Source organism: Typopeltis vanoorti, chromosome 22 (genome assembly GCF_054136105.1).
Source record: "Typopeltis vanoorti isolate ZY-2024b chromosome 22, IOZ_Tvanoo_1.0, whole genome shotgun sequence".
Classification (NCBI taxonomy): Eukaryota; Metazoa; Arthropoda; class Arachnida; order Uropygi; family Thelyphonidae; genus Typopeltis; species Typopeltis vanoorti.
In genome coordinates this window covers 72,467,147-72,484,548 of record NC_143570.1, presented here as the reverse complement: position 1 = coordinate 72,484,548, position 17,402 = coordinate 72,467,147, and the positions used below count along the sequence as shown (strand labels likewise).

The following is a 17,402-nucleotide window of genomic DNA, read 5'->3' as shown; positions in this document are numbered from 1 at the left end:
TTTGTTTATAGATGGTGTCCTGAAACTTAAACTATCCAGAGTGGATGCAATGAGTAAGGCCATGATCTTTTTAGATAATTTATCTTTGAGTAGTACAAGAACTTCGTCCGTAGGAACATTGGTAAATAAGGAGACTATATCAAAACAAGCCATGATTTCATCTTCCTTAATAATAATATCTTTTATACATTAAACAAAATCCGAAGAATTTTTAATAAAAGATGATGATTTACTGGAAAAACATTTGAGAAATTTAGCCAGATATTTTCTTTATGGGATAGGTATTTTCTTTATGTGAATTTTCATCATCAAATTCCTGCCATGTACCCTCAAGGGGTGTACAGGATATGATAGTACTACATGAAAAAAATTACATCATTATTAATTTCCTATCTACAATTTTCTTCCAAATCAGTCTGTTACTTGTCAAGACTCTAACATTATCAGATCTTATATTTCTATCGTCTAAAGCACTTTGTACCGTATCAATCCACCTATATCTTGGTCTTCCTCTGGGTCGTGTTGCTGCCAACCTGGCAGAGAACACTTGCTTTGCTAATCTTTCCTTGCCCATTCTGTTTAAGTGACCATACCACCTGAGATTAGCTCTGCTAACACATTCCTGGATGGTGACAATGTCAAGTTCTTTCCTAATATCCTCGTTTTTAATATGATATTGCCATTGATGCCATCTGTTCACGCCTATAATCTTTCTCAGGACTCTCATATCTGTGGTCTCTAGTCTTTGGTCAAGTGTTTTACTTCTGACCCAGCTCTCAGATCCATAAGTTAAAACTGGTTTGAACACTGTCTTGTATACAGCTAATTTAGTGTTCCGACTAATTTCTCTCTTATTCCATATGAATTTATTCAATTGACTTCCCACTATACCAGCTTTGCTGATTCTGTTGTCTATTTCTATATTTAATTTACCATCTTCAGTAAAAATCGTGCCTAAATAGCTGAAATGTTTTACTTGTTCCACAGGTTCTCCATTCACAACACAGTTGACATTTTCAATGATTCTGCCTATTTTCACTGTCTTTGTCTTTTTATTGCTGACCTTCATACCATATCTATTACAACAGCTATCAGCTATTCAATTTAGTCAGAGAATCTTGCAGACTTGTAGCAGATTTATTTAAAAGTATAACATCATCCGCATAAAGCAAAGAGCTGACATTAACATCTCCAATTTTGATATCATGTTTAATACCACTTTCCTTCATAATGTGATCCATATAGATAATTAATAACAGATGGGATAATGTACATCCTTGTCTCACACCAGATTTAACATTAAACCATCTTCCTGTACTTCCTTCAATTCTAACTGCTGACTTACAACTCAAATAAAGACTAAGTATTGCTTGATATAATGCCCCATTGACACCATATAACTGCAGCGTATTGAATAGCTTCTCTCTTGGCACCTTGTCATATGCCTTTTCCAAATCGACAAAACTTAAATACAGATCTTTGTTATATTCCAGTGCTTTCTCGACTATTTGTCGTAAAGTGAAGATCTGATCCTGACAGCCTCTATTTGGCCTGAATCCAGCTTGTTCTTCACCAAGCTTTTCTTCCACAATTCTTCTCAACCGTTTCTCAAGTATACTTGCATAGATCTTGCCAGGAACACTCAGTAGGGAAATACCTCTGTAATTCTCACATGCAGTCTTATTTCCCTTTTTATATATGGGTACTATGAGAGCTCTACTCCAATCATCGGGAATTCGTCCTTCTGTCCAGGCTTTTTGAACTATGCAGTGCAGCCACTGTAAGACTCTTATACCACCATACTTCAGCATTTCTGGTCGAATATCATCTACTCCTGCTGCCTTTCCACATTTCAAGCCTTTGATGGCTTTTTCTACTTCAAGTATGGATATGTATTCCTGACTGCATGCCTGGTCAGTGTTTTTTACCACTGTGCTGTCATCACTGCTTGTTTCATTTAGCAGTTTTTCAAAGTAATTACTCCATACTTCAAGGATATCTTTTTCTCCCGTTTTCATGTCACCTTTATCATCTCTAATTCCTTTTACAGCACTCTATCCTCCATTCCTAAGCTTCTTCAACAACCTCCAGAATATTTTGCCACCTTCTTGATATTTATTTTCTATATTCTTGCCAAAGTCCTCCAATGACTTTTGTTTAGCTAGTTTTACACAGTGTTTAGCATTCTTGCATTTGTCTCTATATTCTCTAAGAGCACAAGCTGACTTATTTGACAGGAACTTTTGATATGCTTTCTTCTTTTCCTTCACTGCCTCTTTAACTTCCTGTGTCCACCAGGGAGTTCTGATTTTTTTATCCTTACAGACAACCTCACCACATGCCTCTCTGGCAGAATCAATCAATGTTTTCTTCAGAGTTTGCCACTGAATCTCCAAGGTTTGATTCCAGTTCTCAAACTCTTTCATTTTTTCTTCAATAATCTTTGTGTATTTTAGTCTACAGTTCACATCTGAGAGCTGCTCAACTTTTATTCGCTTTAAAACTTTCTTACATGTTATTCTTTTCAATATGAAATTCAATTTTATCCTGCTCAAGACTAAATAGTGATCACTTCCAATTTCAAATCCTCTGTACACTCTGGTGTCCTGCACCAGGGAGAAAACATCACTATCAACAATAACATAGTCAATGAGACTTTTCTTATTCCTAGCCTCTTCTCTCCATGTGAATTTGTGCACATTTTTATGTTGGAACATGGTGTTAGTAATAACCAGTCCATGTCCTGAGCAGAAATCCAACAGATATTTGCCATTACTATTAGCTTTGCTCTTTTCTCCAAATTTTCCCAAAATATTTTTTTATGTCTCACAATCATTTCCTACTCTGCTATTTAGATCCCCAACAAGGACGAACTTTTCATTTTTCATTGTGTCAGTTGCGTTTTCTAAAGCCTCAAAAAACTCTTCCACTTCTACCTTAGTAGAACCTTCTGTGGGACCATAGGCACAAATAAGTCTCATTGTCCTAGGAAGTCCATATAATTGTGGAAAAATGAAGAGAAAGGTGTATGCTTCTAGGTAGTTCAGAGGTAGTTCTCAGTAGGCTGTTGGTCCGGTTGTGGAGTTCAAGGGTGGGATCTCTCTCGAGGGTTGAGTGAGTGTCACTCCGTAACAATTCCACCATCATGTTATAATATTCATCAATTTTAAGAACAACTGTGGCGTTGCCTTTATCCACAGGAAGAATAATTATATTTTTGTTGTTTTGTAACTTCTTAATAGCCTGTCATTCCGATGAAGAGATATTGTCTGTAGGTGGTTTGGCATTACTGATGATGAAAATGGATTCAATGCAGAGCAGGTTTGCCTCCTGGGTAGGAAGAAAGGAGGTAACTTTTTCGATCTTTGTAAGTAATAATTCTTTAGGAATAGATCTGGGGAGATAAAACAAAATTTAGGCCTTTACTGAGGATTTTCTCTGCATCAGAAAGATTATAACTTGATTTGTTAATAACAACTTTGTCGGGATGGAGGTGTGGTTTCGAAGAAGTTGAATTTCTTTGTATTTGTTTAAGGGCTTCGAATTTTCTAATAAGTTTCAGCTTATTGTCATTTTGAATTCTGTCAGCTTGAGATTCACTTCTCAATTTAAGAAGATTCCAACTGTCACTATCTAGTATAGAGACCAATAGGGTGAAAGGTAATATTTCTATACCATATATAGGCTCTGTCTTACCCAAATTGGCGAAGGTTCTTAGGAAATACAACAAAAGAACTTCGAAAATCTGCTCCTTAGTGAGCTGTCCAAAACCTAGACATCACAACCTTAAATATCCCGGTGTTTACCAGATTTGGTGTAACTGTGATATACCATACTTTGGCCAAACAGAGAAATCGATTGAGTTACGCATTGAAGAACATAAGTTATAAATTTTACATGTTCTGTTCTCAGCCAATTCTAATGAAGAAAACCTTAGTCATACAGTCCTATGGGACAAGTCTAAGAACATTTTCTGTTGCCACGATGAATTAGAAAGAAAGATAATAGAATCAAAAGAAATCATTCTCAATCCCCTACATCTCAACAACAACATGAGTTACAACTTTTCAGACTGTCATTGTGCTACAATTAAATACTAGCGTTCACGAGCTGCTATACGCATGCATATGCCCAACAATGAAGCCAACAAGAGAACAGTTTTGAATGCACAGACTTCAACGTTTCAACGTTGAAAATATATACACTAACTTTCTGTGATGTTTACAATTATTTCCTCTATGTTTTACTGGTTATTTCTTTTTTAATGTGCACCTGAAGAAGGCTGATACAAGCTGAAACTAGTTGTGCTATTAAACTTTGTTTTCATTTTTCCCCGGTTTCTAGTCATTCGATATTTTAAAAAAATGTATATCAACAGAGTAAATCAATCTTCCTACATATATATATATACATATACTAGAGGGGCTCCCCCGAGTTCCAGGCTGGTAAGCCGGTAAGACAAAAAACGTTTCAAATTTCGGCTTATCTTTATATATATATATATATTGTAGACAGATCTGGTTTATTTATATTTTATGGCTGAAGCAATGCAGGTTAGGTATTATTTCTGTTAATTGTGTGTGTTCTAATGGCCAGTTTACCTCCTATGCAGGATGAAAAACCCTGCCACTTCAGTATGAGACTGGCTAACTCGCCTTCATTTGAAAAGTCCTGATAAAGGTTCTTTGAGTCCTAGATGGGATTTCAACTCAGGTCTTTCCAACCAAAGGGCATCATTTGAAATCGATTGAGCTATGGAGATTCTTGCAGACAGGATAAAGGTTATAAGGCTTTGATAATCTTTTAACTTCACTATAGTTCACTACTACAGTGAAGATTTTCATGTCACTTCAGACATGAAATTCAGACATAAGACTTTTGCAAACATCAATGCTAGTAGCGATAATAGCTGAAGACACAGCCTATTAGAGAATGGAGATGTTCTTCACTCTAAAGTACATTTCAACAGATTAACATTTACATACAGTACATACTAAAAACTACAGTACATTCCAACAGATTAACCTAATGAATTATAATCCAATATTCCATGACCTCATGTTTTTCAATATTATGTAAATTATGTAAAAATTAAAGACTATATGCTAAAAATTATTGAACAAAACAAACTCTCTCAATTTATATTTTTTTTGTTTCTAAAATAATTAGTATGGTCATACATACCCATCACTTGTCCTCTTTCTCAGGATACTTGGTCTTGGTGATGTGCTATGGTTGCTAAGTGGTCCTTGTTGAGGAGAATTATAGCCAGTGGACACAACTGATGTGGCACCAATTCCACCTCCAGCATTGTTGCTGTTTGCTACAGTGTATAAAGTGGCAGGAGAGGCTGAAACTTGTGAAACAACAACTTCAGTACTTGACAATCCAACTGTAAATGAAATTACCCCAGTGAAATACAAGACATTTTGGCTAACGTCAGTAATAATATAATTTTATTAAGTAGCTAACTTGCAATTCATAGCAAATACAAGTAAATCCAAATTATGCATGTTTGATTTATACAATTTTGTGAATATTTCTTTTTCCGATTTTTTTTTTTTTTTTTTTTTTAAGAACTTTCCATTTGGACTGGTAAGTGCTGGTTTAACTTCCATCCTGTTAGAGCTGTTTCTATATTGCATTTACCAGTTTTGCCATTTTCATTTCTGTTTTCTATATTTTGTTTCTTCCAATTCAGTGAACCCTGCAGTATGAATTTTAATATAAAAAAAAGTATCACTTTAGAAAAAAGAAATGTTGTTGCAAGAGAAGATATGAGAGCTGAAAAAAATTAAGAGCAAAGTAGTGACTGGACATAGCGAATCAACACTCTGTGCCATCAGAAACAATGCTGTGAGAAATAAAAGCTTTGTATAAAAAGTACCATATACATCAAAGCAGACAGATTTTGTTTATTTGACCAATGATTATGGAGGGTGGGGGAAAGCAAGGACTCTACTCTAGCTTCATAGATTGAGCACTAAAATATATGAAGTGTTCTCATTTCTACTCGAGTGATTCAAGAAAAAATCTTCAAACAGGGATGATCCTGAGGCTAATGCTGGATGGTTCAAGAAATTCGGAAGACTGCCAAAATTTTACACGCATATTAAACTGCTAACCTAGGCAAGTGTTTAACTTAGATGAAACTGGTCAATTTTGCAAACGCACAATATCTCCACTCTTATTCATAATTTATATGGATCACATTATGAAAGAAATTGTCTTTGAAAGAAATCTGATATTAGAATCAGAAATATCAAACTTTGCTTTTTGCAGATGATGTTGTATTCCTAAAAAAAAATCCAGTGCAAACTGCCAGGGTTCTTTACCTAAATTGTATTACAGCTGTAACAAATATGTCAGGAAAAATCAGCAATAAAAATACCAAACTATGAAAACAGGAATATAAAAAACTTCACATGCATTCTCAATGGAGAACCTATAGAACAAGTAAAATATTTAAGCTATTTAGGAACAGTTTTTAGTGAAGATGGCAAATTAAATTTGTAAACAGACCACCGAATAAGCAAAGCTGGTATGGTGGAGGAATTTAAATTTATATGAAATAAGAGAAAAGTTAACAAAACACCAAACTAGCAGTATACAAAAGAGTGTTCAAACCAGTTTTAAGCACTTGAATTAAGGAAGTGAACAGATGGTGAATGTGAATGTCTGCCATCAATGACAGAATCATATCAGTAATAAGATATCAGAACAGAATCTGCAGTTTTTAGCATTTAAGAATGTGTAAGCTTATAGCCACTTAAATAGAATGGGTGAGGAAAGGTTAGTTGAAGAGGTTCGATGCAAAGATGTCAGGAAAGTGATCCAGAGGAAGACCACGATCTTGGTGGATTGGTTCAGTCAGAAGTGCTGACAAGTAATAGACTAATACAAAGGAAAATTATTGATAGGAGATTAATAATAATGTAAACTTACAATCATATAGTGCTGTCATAGTAGTCTGAACCTTCTATGAGGGCACATATCAGGAAATTAATGATGAGATATTAGGAAGGAACTTGACATTGTTAGCATTCAGAAATGTGTAACCCAGTGCTAATCTCTGATATAGTTGCTTAAAGGAAAGATTCCTTTCCTTCATGGTTATCAGCATTCATTATTAAAAAAGTATGGAAACAAGTATCATGTTATAGTAAAACTTCAGTTTAATATAAACCAAAATAATCACTCTACATTTTGACCTTCATATCAAGGTCATCATCATCTAGCGCATCAGTTCCCAACTGGTAGTAAGTGTACCCCCCGGGGGTATGTGCTGGGCTGTTCAGGGGTACACGAAAAATAATCAGTAAAACAAGTAAAGTAAAACAAAAGTGTCAGTATTTAAAAACAGCAATTTTAAAAACAAAGGGTACAATTTATAGAAATGGGTTTAAAAGGGTACACAAGTGAAAAAAGGTTGGAAACCACTGATCTAGAGTATACACATATATGCAAAGAATCATGCTACATTACAATCTACATAGTATGCTAAAGTCAAATTTGGTCAACCATTAAAACTAATGGCCTGACCTCTATTGGAAAAAAAAAAAACCTTACTACATCAAAGCTAGAGTCCTGTTACGATTATTATCTAACTGGTTACAAATCATTAAGATATATTAAGCTAGAGAGCAACATGCTCTCACATAATTACTCTTATAAATTAGAACAAAACAGTATACATAGTAGCCAATAAGAGCTGAGAGTCCTAAAGTAAGAGTTTGCTGGAAAACTTGAAGAATACTTAAGTTGGGTGAATGTGTGCCATCCAAATTCTTGGGATTTTTATGCCACAATTACTATTAAGATTAGGATGGTTGATCAAAATTTCACAGATGAAATCTTAACAGAAATGGTGGCATAAAAATCCCAAGAATTTGGGATATTTATTTCTGAGTGCTGCTATAGACAGGCATCAACCACTAATTGCTGATGAACACAAATCTTACATTTGCAATCATGACTATGGCCAATCTGGCTTTGCAGACCATGTTTTGTATACCACTCAAGATCTTCTGGAAGGAAAGCACCAATTTATTTTATTTTATTTATTTATTTATTTATTTTTGGAATCAGCAGCAACACTCAGAAATCAACCTAATTTAAACAAATATGAATGCATAAAACTTCTCAAACTTTGAGAAACAATGTTCGTCAGAGGTCCCAGTTTACATCCCAGTCCACCTGCTAATGTCTATAGAAAATGCACCACCTAGATAGGACTTCAGAGTCACCCATATGCTTCACTGAGTATTGTGTTGTCTTTCTGTGTATGTGCCACAAGTGTCATTTGTATTCTCTAAAAATATATTTCAGAGACTGAGATGAAATACTGGAAGCACTAAAATTAGTTTTTAATCCTTTCTTAGTGCTATCAATACTCCATTAAACCTCCAGTCCTTCTAGCACTTAAGCCTTAACAAACGAATTTCTGGCTAGTAATAATCCATCTTTGTCTCTAAATATGTTTTCTAAGTTTTTTAACAAAAAATCTGGTTGAGTTTTGACTGCCAATACTGTTTTATAATGATATCCTAAATGACTGACAATCTTCAGATCCTAAAATCTGCTACTTTATTTCACCATTATCCCCTGGAATAAAAGTTCCTTATATTGACATGCCACCTAATTATGCAGTGATTTTAATCCTTCATGGCAGTTAGGAATGACAAAGATCAGATCTTATTTTATTATATTAACCTTTAAAAAAAAAAAGAATTTTCTGTAATTGGAAAAATATTATTTTATCCCCTCCCCACCCCAAGTTTAGAGAATTTAGTTCATGACCTACCTACCAATTTCCTACAACAAAAGCTACTAGTGGCAATGCAGTCATTCAAAGCAAAGAGAGAGAAAGAGAAGTTTTACCAAATTTAGGATAAACCAAAACAGGAGCTCTGATTTGTGCGAATTTCAGGGTGGCAAATGCTATCCCATTTGAATGTAATATTGTTCTTTGTTTCTTTCTTTGGTATATTAATATACCAAGTCTTAATGGTTCTGAACAATTTGGAATACACTTCTCATAGAAATTTAACATGTCAACAATGAATTTACAAAGTTGTTTACCTATCTTTTAGGGTTTTGCTGATAACATACCTGAGTTAGCTTGATTTCTGCTTTACTGATTTTATAGCCTAAATACTCATCCTTTCTCAAAAAACCATAAATTACATCTAAAGATAAACTTGCATCTAGTCTCTCCATTCAAAGCATTCCACAGGATCTTATAATGGCTACCTAAATCTTCTGAATTAAATCATCTTGAATGAGTCTTATATCATCTCAATATGTGTGCCAAAACAAAATTCATTATGGATGGAACTGACAAGAGAGAAATTTTTATGGATTGTGGTAATCTACATCTTCTTCTACAGCTTCTCCCACTTAAGTGGAGTCACTGTTTGCTATGAGTCTCCTCCACACCTTCCTGTCTTGGGCTGTCACCACATCCAATTTCTTCATCTTCAAGTACTCTTCTACCAGCTCCCTCCATCTCTTCTTTGGCCGCCCACGCTTCTGCCTTCCTTGCACATCCATCTGCATGACCCTTCTTCCCACATATTCGTCCTCCCTCCTCATCACATGACCAAACCATCTCAACCTTGCCTCCTGTATTTTCGCTCCTAAGTTCGTAACTTTCACTGTTCCCCTGACATAGTCATTTCTCAGATGATCCTTTCTGGTCACACCGCACATCCACCTAAGCATTCTAATCTCTGCTACTTCCATCCTGCTGATGTTATTTTTCCTCAGGGCCACAGTTTCTATAGCATATGTCATAGCTGGCCTCACTACTGTCCTATAAATTTTGCCTTTCAGATTGATCGGCACCCTCTTATCGCATAACACTCCAGCCATCTCCCTCCAGTTCCTCCAACCTGCTTGTATCCTGCATCCCACTTCCTTCTCAGCTCCTCCATCTTCTTCCACTGTTGAACCTAAGTATCTAAAGTCTTTCACCTTCCTGATGACATTTCCTTCCAGCTCCAGATCTGTGTCCTGGCCACCGCCCACTGCGCAACACATATACTCTGTCTTACTTCTGCTCAGTCTCATACCTCTCTCTTCCAGTACTTTTCTCCATCTTTCCAGTTTAGTTTCTGCTTCTTCTCTTGAATCTACACACAGCAAGATGTCATCTGCATAAAACATTGTCCAAGGTGCATCTTCTCTCACCTCCTCTGTTACCACCTCCATCACAATATTAAACAGAAACGGACTTAATGCTGACCCTTGATGCAAGCCAACTGTTACTTGAAAACTTTCTGTCTGTCCCAAACAGGTCCGAACACTTGTCTTCACATTTCTGTACATTTCCCGCACCAACCTGACATATTTCTCCGGCACCTTCTTCTCCCTCAGACACCTCCAGACTTCTTGCCTTGGCACTCTATCGTATGCTTCCTCCAGATAAATAAATACCAGATGTAGCTCCCTTTGTTTCTCTCGATATTTTTCCATCATCTGTCGTAACCCAAAGATAGCATCTGTTGTTGATCTACCAGGCATGAAGCCAAATTGTTCCTTTGCAATCTCCACCTCCTCCCTCAATCTACCATCAAGAACCCTTTCTAGGATCTTCATTGTGGTAATCTACATAGAAATGAAATTTCTATCTAGTAGTAAATGAAAATTTTCTGAAATGCTTCATTTACTTCAAAGGAGTTTGATATTCTTGAATCTAAACAAGAAGCTAAGCAATGATGTTCTACTGCAACAGTAATACTTAAAGAATACCCTTAGTGAAAAAACTGAAAAAAATATAAATAAAAAAGTAAAATGCTGTTTAAAAAAAAAAAAAATTGTCTTTGAGTGACACCTGTCATTCTTATATGGATGAATTTCCTCACTGAGCATGTGCAACGCTGCCAAATATGTGGAAATGGTAATAATAGCTTTGCCATATTGTCCTTAGTAAAACAATCATTTCTCTCAATAATGGACAGGTATAATGATCTTCCTTTGAAATTTCAACATCCATTATTTTGACTAGCTCTCCTTCTCTAACTTCAACAGATCAAACTGGAAGAGAAGCTGAATTTTGTGCTTTCAGTAATGATTAAACATATATTGTTCACCTACTTCCCAGAATATCATACAACAGTCATCATTCTTCCAACACCCTGTACCATTTCATAACAAGCATCTCATCCAAATACATGATTGATGGTTCTCCTCATGACAGCTTTGACCATAACCTTGTACAGGTTTCTTTTTTCTACAGGTTGTTGTTGTTCTTCTTCCAGTCAATCTCTGATTTATATCTCATGTTATTCCAATGGTGATGAACTCTCTTCTTTTCAATAGTCTGACTATTACTTCAACTTGACTGATTCAAGCATTTCTCCTCTTCTACTAAATGAAATTATTCTTGCCGAGATGAGTGCCTTGATTCCTTACTCCACTCCAAACTCTGAACCTTATCCAAGCTCTGGTTTTCTAACAAATGTGCCAAAGCAGTCCAATATAAAATAGCTAGATGTTAAAATCTCCAACCAGTAACAACAGTACAAAAATCACCAAATACAAGCAGACTGGTCATGAAGTTACTTTATGACTATGCTTACACTTGGGCATAAGATTAAAACAAGACTATAATTTCTTTTCAAGCATAGAGTACTTTGTAACCAAGGGAAAAAAACATTCTACAGTAATCAGCTTCTTTACTACCTAGAGATCTTTCAGTTAACTAGTCTCATTCTAAAGCAGACCTCCTCACTAATCTTACCCACCTTTGGACACGGTCATGGAGAGATCTGGAGAAACTCGTGGTCACTCAATATTGCCAAGGGATCTAAGTATTAAAAATCACTAAGTTTTCCTCACCTCACATGAGAATGGCAAGGCAATGATTAGACATTTTGTCCCAAGAAAATCTTAAAATGCAAATTACCTCAGTGCGATAAGGTTTTGAATATGAAAAAGCGGCAGGAGGAGGACTACTGCCATCAGCAAAGTTGTGAACAAACTGGATTCAGAGAGAGAGAGCACATTGATAAAAAGGAGGAAGAGTGAAGCACAGAGCACCAGGATACACCAACATTGACTAAAATCTGATGAAAGGAAACCAATCACATGCCCTGCAATGAACCAGAGAATGGGGAAGCCATATTCACAGAGGGGGGGGGGGGGTTCCTCAGGTTGGTAGCTTGGTAAGAAGGCCAAAAGATACTTGATCTATTGCCATGGAAATATCAAGAGTGCCCACCTGAACTTTCCATGGCCTGCATCCAAAGATGGTTGAGGATGACTAGGAGATCTTCTGTGGAATGAGAATGGTAGAATCAATACTGGCGATCACCAAGTAACTGCATCTCCATGTAGTGAAGCAGTTGACTGTTAATGATTTCTATTATTTTTGAGAAGTGCTGAGGTAAGAGCAATAGGGTAATAGTTTGTGGTTAACTTTATATCCCTTTTTGAGAACAGGTTGAACAAAAGCTTGCCTCCAAGCTGTTGGATAGATGCCAGATAAGCATGACAGCTTGAACAAATGATACAATACTGGTGTGAGTTCTAGAGCACAAGCTTTAGTACAACTGGAAAAATACCATCAGTACCAGGAGGCTTATTGGTATCAATGTATTTTTGATATCCTTTGGAAAAAAAATCAGGAGGCAGATCTCCTCTCACTAATTCCAGAAACTATTCCCAGTATGTCTCCTCAGAAATTTTTGCAAGAAGAAAAGAAACTGATGCCAGGAGGTCTGCCATATCTTTAGATGTTACCAATGTACCATCAGGATGAGAGAGGTGGAAATGTGTTCCACATCTTTTGTGAGAGACAAGATACTGTTAACCACGACATAACTGGTAAGTCTAGAAGCAGTTGGCTGTTGATGACTTTTTCCATTATTTTTGAAAATATTGAGGCACTAAAATTCTTCGCCAAATCTTTGTTAAAATTAAGCACAATTTAGACTCTTAAGCCTTTGTAAGAAAAGTTGAGGTAATCTTTAATTGAACTTTGTGAAATAAACTGCAAGTGAATTCAACATAAACATATATCACTGAAACTGCAAGTGTACTCGAAGAAAATTAACTCAGTTTAGTTGCCTTTGTTTCTCGTTTTCCCAGAACTCAAGAGCTGATATCTCAGTATCAAAAAGGTATATAAGGTACATAAGTAATATAAAGGTGTATAGATGGAACAAATCTGTCACTCATTTTAGGAATGGGTTGAATGCACTCTGCTGCATAACACATACCACTGGAATAGGAGAGAAGAAAATGGCAACACTATGCAGGAAACCCTTATGCACAAACCTTCAAAACAACTAAAGAAATGCCACCTGGGGAAAGAGACTTTTTAGTATCTGGTTTGGACAAGATTCTTGTGTTCTCTTTCTGTAGTAAAATCAAAATGGGTATTGAACATATGCCCCTTCTCTTTAAATTTTCCCTTTTTTACTAGAAGCCAAGATAATAAATTCCTGAGTCACATGTTTGAAGTGGTAGGAGGGCATTTACCAAGATAGCCCATGCAAGATTCTGAAGAAAAATAAGAAGCTAGGTGATTAGGTCTTCTGTGGGTAAGGGCAACATAAGGACAAAAGAGGTGGAAGCATGCTAGACAAAAGTTACAGATAATAACTTGGGCAAAGAAAGCATGATTAACGTTTGAAAAAGCTGCACATTTCCTGCTTTTAGCTCTTTCAAAATCAGAAAGTGTTGAAAATTGGCTTACAACTACCATCTTGATGACTCTTAATCCATTTGGGCATTCTTTTATACACTTCTGTGTTATTTTTAGTAGCTTACAAAAACATTTTGCATTCTTCTTCTACTTCTTCACATCTTCACTCCAAAATCTTCGAGGGATTAGTCACTTTTATGCATTCCTTAGCTTTCCGAAACTTTTATATTTTAGAAAGGCAATCCATGGTTTACTTGCTAGGTACCCCCTCTCCCTCTCTGTGTGGTGTGTGTGTGTGGAGGGGGGAACATGGCTGTTTATAACAATCCTTAAGTAGTAGATAATTTTCAATGTTTTATTTCAGTGTAAAATGAAAAACCTTGCTGTAAAAAGGCCTAGAGTAGCTTGAAAATCTGTCATATTTCATCTTTAAAGCAGGAATCCTAAAGATAATTAGCCTTTGTTTATGTCAATATATTAATTGGATATCAACCACCTTTATCAACACAGAAATCAGCTATTAATTTTTTAATCAGATATCACACCCATACAAAAATTGCGTTATATCACATCACAACCATTATTTAACTTCATATACAGGGTGATTCAAAAAGATTGACTCAATTTTGTAAGCCTATATATCAAACATAGAACTAGTGACAAATATGATGTAAAGTATATTTGATTATACTCACAATAAAGTTTGCAGATGTTCAATGTGCCCCCCATCCTCCAGCTGCATGGATAACATCAGGACGGTAGCTGAATTCATCCCATACCTGAAGGGTGTCTTACACAGACAATCTGTTTGCTCAAATTGATAATTCTAACGACAAATGCTCTTCCTTGTTAGCGGTTTAATGTTGAAAGGGAGACGATATTGAAATGCACGTTGCACTGCAGTCGCCGAATCGGTTTTAATGAGATCACGAACACAAAAAATTTTGTGCTGCATAGTAGCCATTTTGCTCACAACTGACGCTGCTGCACAGCTGTGCGCTAGGCAATTGCTCTAGCGGTAGTATTTCAAACTTTAGGACCCCCTCTTTCAAATGTTATGTAGATCATTCACATACGATGTATAGTTCAGGAAATATAGCCATACAAAATCGAGTCCCATCTTTTTGAAATCACCTTGTACAATGAAGTGAATCCTAAGAGCAGAAAGATTTGTACACTTTACGTACGTACTTCTAATATCACTTCTGGTATCACTGACTATAAGAATTTGTATGATTTTAAAGACATACCTGAAGAAGGAGTGTAAGCAGAATGCAAAGCCACATGATGCCGTGATGGATCTACTGTAACCATAACAGAATTCATTGGGCGAACAGGAGCTACTGGATTTGAAGCTGATGAAGCAGTATGAGTTGTAGCCAGATTCCCAGTAGAGTGCTGAGACACTAGTCAAATAAATAATATTTTTATACAACAAAAATGTTTGTGGTGACATTCATATAACACCAACTACTAAAAAAAATTAGTCATTCCACAAAAATGGTTACCAATATTTTCATGCAAGTTCCAACATCAAAATGTGCACAAATTCACATGGAGAGAAGAGGCTAGGAATAAGAAAAGTCTCATTGACTATGTTATTGTTGATAGTGATGTTTTCTCCCTAGTGCAGGACACCAAAGTGTACAGAGGATTTGAAATTGGAAGTGATCACTATTTAGTCTTGAGCAGGATAAAATTGAATTTCATATTGAAAAGAATAACATGTAAGAAAGTTTTAAAGCGAATAAAAGTTGAGCAGCTCTCAGATGTGAACTGCAGACTAAAATACATAAAGATTATTGAAGAAAAAATGAAAGAGTTTGAGAACTGGAATCAAACCTTGGAGATTCAGTGGCAAACTCTGAAGAAAACATTGATTGATTCTGCCAGAGAGGCATGTGGTGAGGTTGTCTGTAAGGATAAAAAAATCAGAACTCCCTGGTGGACACAGGAAGTTAAAGAGGCAGTGAAGGAAAAGAAGAAAGCATACCAAAAGTTCCTGTCAAATATGTCAGCTTGTGCTCTTAGAGAATATAGAGACAAATGCAAGAATGCTAAACACTGTGTAAAACTAGCTAAACAAAAGTCATGGGAGGACTTTGGCAAGAATATAGAAAATAAATATCAAGAAGGTGGCAAAATATTCTGGAGGTTGTTGAAGAAGCTTAAGAATGGAGGATAGAGTGCTGTAAAAGGAATTAGAGATGATAAAGGTGACATGAAAATGGAAGAAAAAGATATCCTTGAAGTATGGAGTAATTACTTTGAAAAACTGCTAAATGAAACAAGTAGTGATGACAGCACAGTGGTAAAAAACACTGACCAGGCATGCAGTCAGGAACACATATCCATACTTGAAGTAGAAAAAGCCATCAAAGGCTTGAAATGTGGAAAGGCAGCAGGAGTAGATGATATTCGACCAGAAATGCTGAAGTATGGTGGTATAAGAGTCTTACAGTGGCTGCACTGCATAGTTCAGAAAGCCTGGACAGAGGGACGAATTCCCGATGATTGGAGTAGAGCTCTCATAGTACCCATATATAAAAAGGGAAATAAAAGTGAATGTGAGAATTACAGAGGTATTTCCCTACTGAGTGTTCCTGGCAAGATCTATGCAAGTATACTTGAGAAACGGTTGAGAAGAATTGTGGAAGAAAAGCTTGGTGAAGAACAAGCTGGATTCAGGCCAAATAGAGGCTGTCAGGATCAGATCTTCACTTTACGACAAATAGTCGAGAAAGTGTGGGAATATAACAAAGATCTGTATTTAAGTTTTGTCGATCTGGAAAAGGCATATGACAAGGTGCCAAGAGAGAAGCTATTCAATACGCTGCAGTTATATGGTGTCAATGGGGCATTATATCAAGCAATACTTAATCTTTATTTGAGTTGTAAGTCAGCAGTTAGAATTGAAGGAAGTATAGGAAGATGGTTTAATGTTAAATCTGGTGTGAGACAAGGATGTACATTATCCCCTCTGTTATTCATTATCTATATGGATCACATTATGAAGGAAAGTGGTATTAAACATGATATCAAAATTGGAGATGTTAATGTCAGCTCTTTGCTTTATGCGGATGATGTTATACTTCTAAATAAATCTGCTACAAGTCTGCAAGATTCTCTGACTAAATTGAATAGCTGTTGTAATAGATATGGTATGAAGGTCAGCAATAAAAAGACAAAGACAATGAAAATAGGCAGAATCATTGAAAATGTCAACTGTGTTGTGAATGGAGAACCTGTGGAACAAGTAAAACATTTCAGCCATTTAGGCACGATTTTTACTGAAGATGGTAAATTAAATATAGAAATAGACAACAGAATCAGCAAAGCTGGTATGGTGGGAAGTCAACTGAATAAATTCATATGGAATAAGAGAGAAATTAGTCGGAACACTAAATTAGCTGTATACAAGACAGTGTTCAAACCAGTTTTAACTTATGGATCTGAGAGCTGGGTCAGAAGTAAAACACTTGACCAAAGACTAGAGACCACAGATATGAGAGTCCTGAGAAAGATTATAGGCGTGAACAGATGGCATCAATGGCAATATCATATTAAAAACGAGGATGTTAGGAAAATACTTAACATTGTCAGCATCCAGGAATGCGTTAGCAGAGCTAATCTCAGGTAGTATGGTCACTTAAACAGAATGGGCGAAGAAAGATTAGCAAAACAAGTGTTCTCTGCCAGGTTGGCAGCAAAACGACCCAGAGGAAGACCAAGATATAGGTGGATTGATACG

At 36.1% G+C, this 17,402-nt stretch overlaps 1 protein-coding gene across 4 annotated transcripts in view; it reads right to left on the bottom strand.

Annotated features, from left to right (window-relative positions):
• Sap130 (Sin3A-associated protein 130) overlaps positions 1–17,402 on the bottom strand; it is a 474,798-nt gene that overhangs the window by 185,034 nt on the left and 272,362 nt on the right. For all 4 annotated transcript variants that reach the window (XM_090411834.1, XM_090411836.1, XM_090411835.1 and 1 more), the window contains 2 exons: positions 14,902–15,057; positions 5,185–5,392 (listed from right to left, as the gene is read on the bottom strand). In XM_090411834.1, the coding sequence (XP_090267960.1) occupies positions 5,185–5,392; positions 14,902–15,057 (364 nt within the window). The remainder of the gene's footprint in view (positions 1–5,184; positions 5,393–14,901; positions 15,058–17,402) is intronic.